The sequence below is a fragment of the Saccopteryx bilineata genome, chromosome 3 (assembly GCF_036850765.1).
Source record: "Saccopteryx bilineata isolate mSacBil1 chromosome 3, mSacBil1_pri_phased_curated, whole genome shotgun sequence".
Classification (NCBI taxonomy): domain Eukaryota; kingdom Metazoa; phylum Chordata; class Mammalia; order Chiroptera; family Emballonuridae; genus Saccopteryx; species Saccopteryx bilineata.
The window spans coordinates 309,920,539-309,925,885 of NC_089492.1; the positions used below are offsets into that span (position 1 = coordinate 309,920,539).

General features: G+C 56.1%; 1 protein-coding gene across 1 annotated transcript; it reads left to right on the forward strand.

Moving 5' to 3' along the window:
• Positions 1-237: 237 nt before the first annotated feature.
• Positions 238-4,589, forward strand: HRC (histidine rich calcium binding protein). The gene is made up of 6 exons (XM_066271604.1): positions 238-2,315; positions 2,391-2,461; positions 2,977-3,045; positions 3,300-3,354; positions 4,241-4,277; positions 4,456-4,589. The coding sequence occupies exons 1-6, from the start codon at positions 452-454 to the stop codon at positions 4,490-4,492; spliced, it is 2,133 nt and encodes a 710-aa protein (XP_066127701.1). The 5' UTR covers positions 238-451; the 3' UTR covers positions 4,493-4,589.
• The last annotated feature ends 758 nt before the right edge of the window (positions 4,590-5,347 follow it).

A 5,347-nucleotide genomic window follows, 5' to 3' on the forward strand; every position in this document is an offset into this window, starting at 1 on the left:
GCCAAACATGAACTTGCTGGTAGTCCAAAGTCAAGTCCCTTGGCCCCCCCTCCTGGCCAAGGAGAGACCCCTTCACCCACACTTTCCCAGCTGGGAGGAGGAGGAGGAGCAGGAGGGGAAGGGCAGAATAACTGACCCAGAATAACTCAGGGCTGAGGGTAAATTTAGCCACAGAGAGCAGAGGGGAGAGACCCTATTGGCTGGGAAGTGGGAGGGAGGGCCCAAGAGGGGGGTCAGGGGGGTCCTGAGACTGCCTCACAGGGGTGTCCAGAGCCGGCAGCAAGAGCTAGGGAAAGGCAGACAGGCAAAGAGAGACAGAGACACAGCAAAGGAAAGACACGGAGAGAAAGAGAAAGACCCAAAAAGAGACAAGGACCCTCAACGTTCATTCACACAGCCGTAAGTGTCAGCCAGGGCCAGCTGGGAGAAGTTCTGCTGCCCGTCCGTCCCTATGGGCCACTGTCGGCCATGGCTGCACACTTCTCTCCTCTGGGCTGCCGTGGCCAGCCTGCTCCTCCCCACCGCTATGACCCAGCAGCTGAGAGGGGATGGGCCTGGCCTCAGCAACTGGAACAGCAATACAGGTGTCTCTGAGCCCTCGGAGGATGTGTCAGGTGAGTTTGGCCACCCCACCCACAGCCATACAGAGGAAAACGAGGGTGTTTTCACAGAGAGTGGACATCAATTCTGGAGCCACAGAGACCATGGAGAAGAGGACGAAGATGTCTCCAGGGAATATGGTCACCAACTCCAAGCCCACAAGTACCAAGGCCGTGAGGTTGGAGACGAGAACATCTCTGATGAGGAGGTCTTCACAGAGCGTGCTCAGCAGGCCCGTGGGCACAGAGGCCATGGGGATGAAGGTGTGGATGATTCAGCAGAGCGTGGGCACCACTTTCACAGCCATGGGAGCCATGGTCATCAAGATGAGGATGAGGACGAAGTTGTGTCCAGTGAGTACCAACATCATATAATCAGGCATATGCACCGAGGCCATGGAGAAGAAAAAGATGATGATGATGATGATGATGATGATGATGATGATGTCTTTAATGAGTATGGACCCCAGGCCCACAGTTACCAAGGCCACAGGAAGGAAGAGGATGACGTGTCAGATGAACACCATCATGTCCCTGGCCATGGACACCAAGCCCACAAAGAAGAAGATGATGATGATGATGACATCTTTAATGAACATGGACCACAGGTCCACATGCACCAAGGCCACAGGAAGGAAGAGGATTACGATGATGATGATGATGATAATGATGATGATGATGATGTCTTTAATAAGTATGGACCCCAAGCCCACAGGCACCGAGATCATGGGAAGGAAGAGGATGATGATGATGATGATGATGTCTTTAATGAGTATGGACCCCAGGCCCACAGGCACCGAGACCATGGGAAGGAAGAGGATGATGATGATGATGATGATGATGATGATGTCTTTAATGAGTATGGACCCCAGGCCCACAGGCACCGAGACCACAGGAAGGAAGAGGATGATATCTCAGATGAACACCATCATGTCCCCAGCCATGGACATCGAGGACATGGAGACAGGGACAATGAGCATGAGGCTGTGTCTACTGAACATTGGCACCAGGTTCCCAGACATACCCACCATAGCTTTGGGGATGAGGAGGAAGAGATCACAGTCAAGTTCAGCCACCATGTTGCAAGCCACCAACCACAAGGCCACAGGAGTGCTGAGAAGGAGGACATCCCGGATGAGTATAAAACAGAAGTCTCTGGCCATCACCACCATGGAGTCCCCAAGGAGGAAGATGAGGACAGTTCTGCCAAGCTTGGTCATCAAGCTCCCAGCCATAGACAGCAAGGTCACAGAGATGAAGGGACTGGCCAGAGAGTGTCCATCAAGGAGGTTAGTCCCCAGCCCCCAGAACACACAGGGGTCAAAGATAAAAGCCATTTGGGAGAAAGAGATTCTGAGGAGGAAGAGGAGAAGAAAGAAGACCACGGCTCCCATGAGGAAGATGAAGATTCAGAGCAGAGAGAAGACACCCAACATGGAAGCCTGGACCAGGAGGATGAGGAAGATGAGGAGGAGGGTCATGGCCTCAGCATGAGCCAGGAAGATGAGGAAGAAGAGGAGGAGGAAGAAGAGGATGAGAGGAGAGAAGAGAGGGCTGAGGTTCAGTCCCCACTGAGCCAAGACCACCGGGAGGAGGAAGACGAGGAGGAGGGGCTAGAAGGAGACCAGCTTCCCTTCACCATTATCCCCAACCCACTGGCCAGGAGGGAGGCGGCAGGAGGTGGCTCCAGAGAGGAGGAAAGCAGTGAAGACACGGGTAGGTGATCTGGTCTGGTGGGAGCGGGAAGGGGCTGAGTCAGTATGGGTCACTGTTGCCCTCCTGTCCCCACAGGTCCACAAGATGCCCAAGTGTACGGGAACTACCAGCCAGGGTCCCTGTGTGGCTACTGCTCCTTCTGCAATGTATGTCCCCAGCCCAGTTCCATCCACCAAGCGGTCCCTGGAATTTGTCCCAGGGCCCTGGGGTGCCTTAGGAGGGCTCTGAGCAAAAGAAGGGCAAAGGCAGTTCCAGGTGAAGAGAGACACTTCTGGGGCATGTGGGGGACGGACTGGAGGCCAGGAGGCCATGGAGGAGGCTGTGGCGATCAATGGTCGGGGAAGGGCGGGTGAGGCCTGAGTTGCACCTGCGGATGTGGAGAGAGGAAGGTCCCTGACAAAGGGGGGGGCCAACCCCTGAGCGGGGAGATTGACAGGCTGTGGGGAAATAGGATAGGGGATGAAGAGTGCATCCTTAGGTCCAGCGTGTGGAGTCCCCCCGCCATAGGAAACCAATCAGGGAGAACTGGGTTTGGGGGAAGATACTGAGCTCAGTGTTGGAAGTAATGAGGGTAGGAGATGGGAGCAGGGCGGAAGACGGGCGGGTAGCCCCCCCCCAAAAGATTAGGGTTTCCATGTAACGAGGCTCCTCCGGTCTCCAGCGATGCACTGAATGTGAGAACTGTCACTGTGACGAGGAGAACATGGGAGAGCACTGCGACCAGTGCCAGGTGGGACATCCCTCGGACTCAGTGCTCCACCCAGCCTCAGGATGGCCCAGGACCGTCTGAGCACCCCCATCCCCAAATCCTGTCTTGTCCTCAAATTGACCAAATCCCCTTACCCCTGACGCAGCCTTGATTCCACACTGGATCCTGCCTCTGACCTTAACCTCCATCTAGCTAGCGTCCTGCCCGAGCCCCCATCCTGACTCTGCCCTTGACCACCTCCTGCCACTGACTCTGTCTCCCATCTCCGTCCCCAGCACTGCCAGTTCTGCTACCTCTGCCCGTTAGTCTGCGAAACTGTGTGCACTCCAGGTGAGCGTGGTGGGCCGGCTCAAGAAAAACCTGAGAAAGGGGCGGGCCCAGAGAGGCGAACTCTGTTGGAGACCGCCCCCCAATCTAAGAGGCGGGACTGGGAGGTTCTGGGGAGAGGTTAGGTGTGGAATCGCAGCCAAGGCTAAAATTCTGTGGGTGGGGCGGGGCGAGCACGGAGGGGCGGGGCCTGGGCCAAGAGAAGGCTGGGGATGGATGCTGAAGCCTGAGAGGCAAGAATGGGTGCAGGTTGAGAGGCTGACCTAGATCCGAGTGGGCGGGGCCAAAGTAAGAAGAATTCGAAGAACCGGGGCTACTGAAAAATGGGGACACCCCGAAGGAGGAATAAACAAGACATGCAAAAGAGTCCCAGTGGAAGGAATTCGATTTGCGGAAGAAATTTTAAAAAGAGGGCGGAGCCTGACCAGGCAGTGGTGCAGTGGATAGTGTCCGACTGGGACGCAGAGGACACAGGTTCGAAACCCCGAGGTCGCGGGCTTGAGCACGGGCTCATCCGGCTTGTGCGCGGACTCACCAGCTTGAGCGGGGGATCATAGACATGACCCCATGGTCGCTTGCTTGAGCCAAAGGTCGCTGTCTTGAAGCCCAAGGTCGCTGTCTTGAGTAAGGGGTCACTCGCTCTGCTATAACCCCCCGTTCAAGGCACATATGAGAAAGCAATCAATTAACAGTTAAGGAGCCACAATGAAGAATTGATGCTTCTCATCTCTCTCCCTTCCTGTCTGTCCCTATCTGTCTGACACACACACACACACACACACACACACACACACACACGGCTGAGCTAGCCTTGATCCCAATCTCAGAGAAAAGTGACTCCCTAATTGCCCGTGGAGTACCCCTCAAGCCTCTCTCTTCTCTCTCACAGGAAGCTACATCGACTACTTCTCCTCGTCCCTGTACCAGTAAGTGTGTAGAGAGGGTAGTTTAAGGGCCCTGTTTAGAGAGACGCTGTCCCGCTGAGTTGGACGAACCTGGGACTCCATTTCTCTGTCGGTAAAATGGGAAGGTTAAAGATCTTTCAGCGCCCTGGGGTGAGCTGTGGACACTTTTGGTATCTAACCTTTGCGTCATCCTCTCCAGGGCCCTGGCGGACATGCTGGAAACTCCGGAACCCTGATTCCACTGCGCGGTTGCGCACAGACATACCTCCCTGGCCCTCCAAACATCTTCCCACAAGCCATATTTATTTCTCTGAATAAATGTGCTCCCCGAAACCTCATTGTCAGGCTTTTCGGGGCACCGGGGAACGCTTGTGGTGGCTGGGGTCTTGGACTCCTGGGTCCTCCTGGTGGTTAGTTTAAGGTCCTGACAAAGAAATCAGTCAACACGGGAGCTTTTTGAAACAGTTCTCTTTACCCGTGATCACTGAGTGACGTCTGGGGCAGGGAGGCCGACCTAGAGTCTGGGGTGAGGGCTCCCCCACTGTCCTCCCTCCCCCCACGCCACGTCGCCCAGTGGCATCATGGAAAGAGGATTCTCCCATGCAAACCCCGGAGCCGAAGGGGAACGGGAAACGCAGTTCTGCGCTCCCTACCCCTGGGGCACGGACACGGCCACAGCACGGGGGGCGGAGGGGCCCCGGGGACAAGAGACACTGAGGAGAGGGACTCCGCCCACAGCTGATCCCCAACAATGGGCGACCGGAGGGGGCAGGGCGGGACTGAGTGGCACAGGGGGCGAGGCTTGTAGCAGCGAGTCCCCCTCCCCTCCTTTCGGATGAAGAAGGAAGACTTGGGCCCCGCGAAGGGGAGAAAGGGGAGGGGGCAACCTCTCCTCGCGAGCGGCCCGGAGGGAAGCCCCGCCCCCTCTCTGCGGGGAATGGGCAACCATCTCCCAACGGAAACTGATCAATAAATTACAAAGTAGAGAAAAGGGAGGTGGAAGTTTGGGGCGGGACTTCTTCCTGCCCTCTTCTTTCCCCCTCTCGGTCCAGTTCATGTGGTTTGGTCCAGGCCCAGTCCATTTGTGAGGC

What these genes read in the sequence shown, in the direction of transcription:
- HRC (XM_066271604.1), top strand. Translation starts at nt 452, where the DNA reads ATGGGCCACTGTCGGCCATGGCTGCACACTTCTCTCCTCTGGGCTGCC. An exon ending in AGCACTGCGACCAGTGCCAG is followed by an intron (nt 3,046 to 3,299) that starts GTGGGACATCCC and finishes CTCCGTCCCCAG; the next exon opens with CACTGCCAGTTCTGCTACCT. An exon ending in CGAAACTGTGTGCACTCCAG is followed by an intron (nt 3,355 to 4,240) that starts GTGAGCGTGGTG and finishes TCTCTCTCACAG; the next exon opens with GAAGCTACATCGACTACTTC.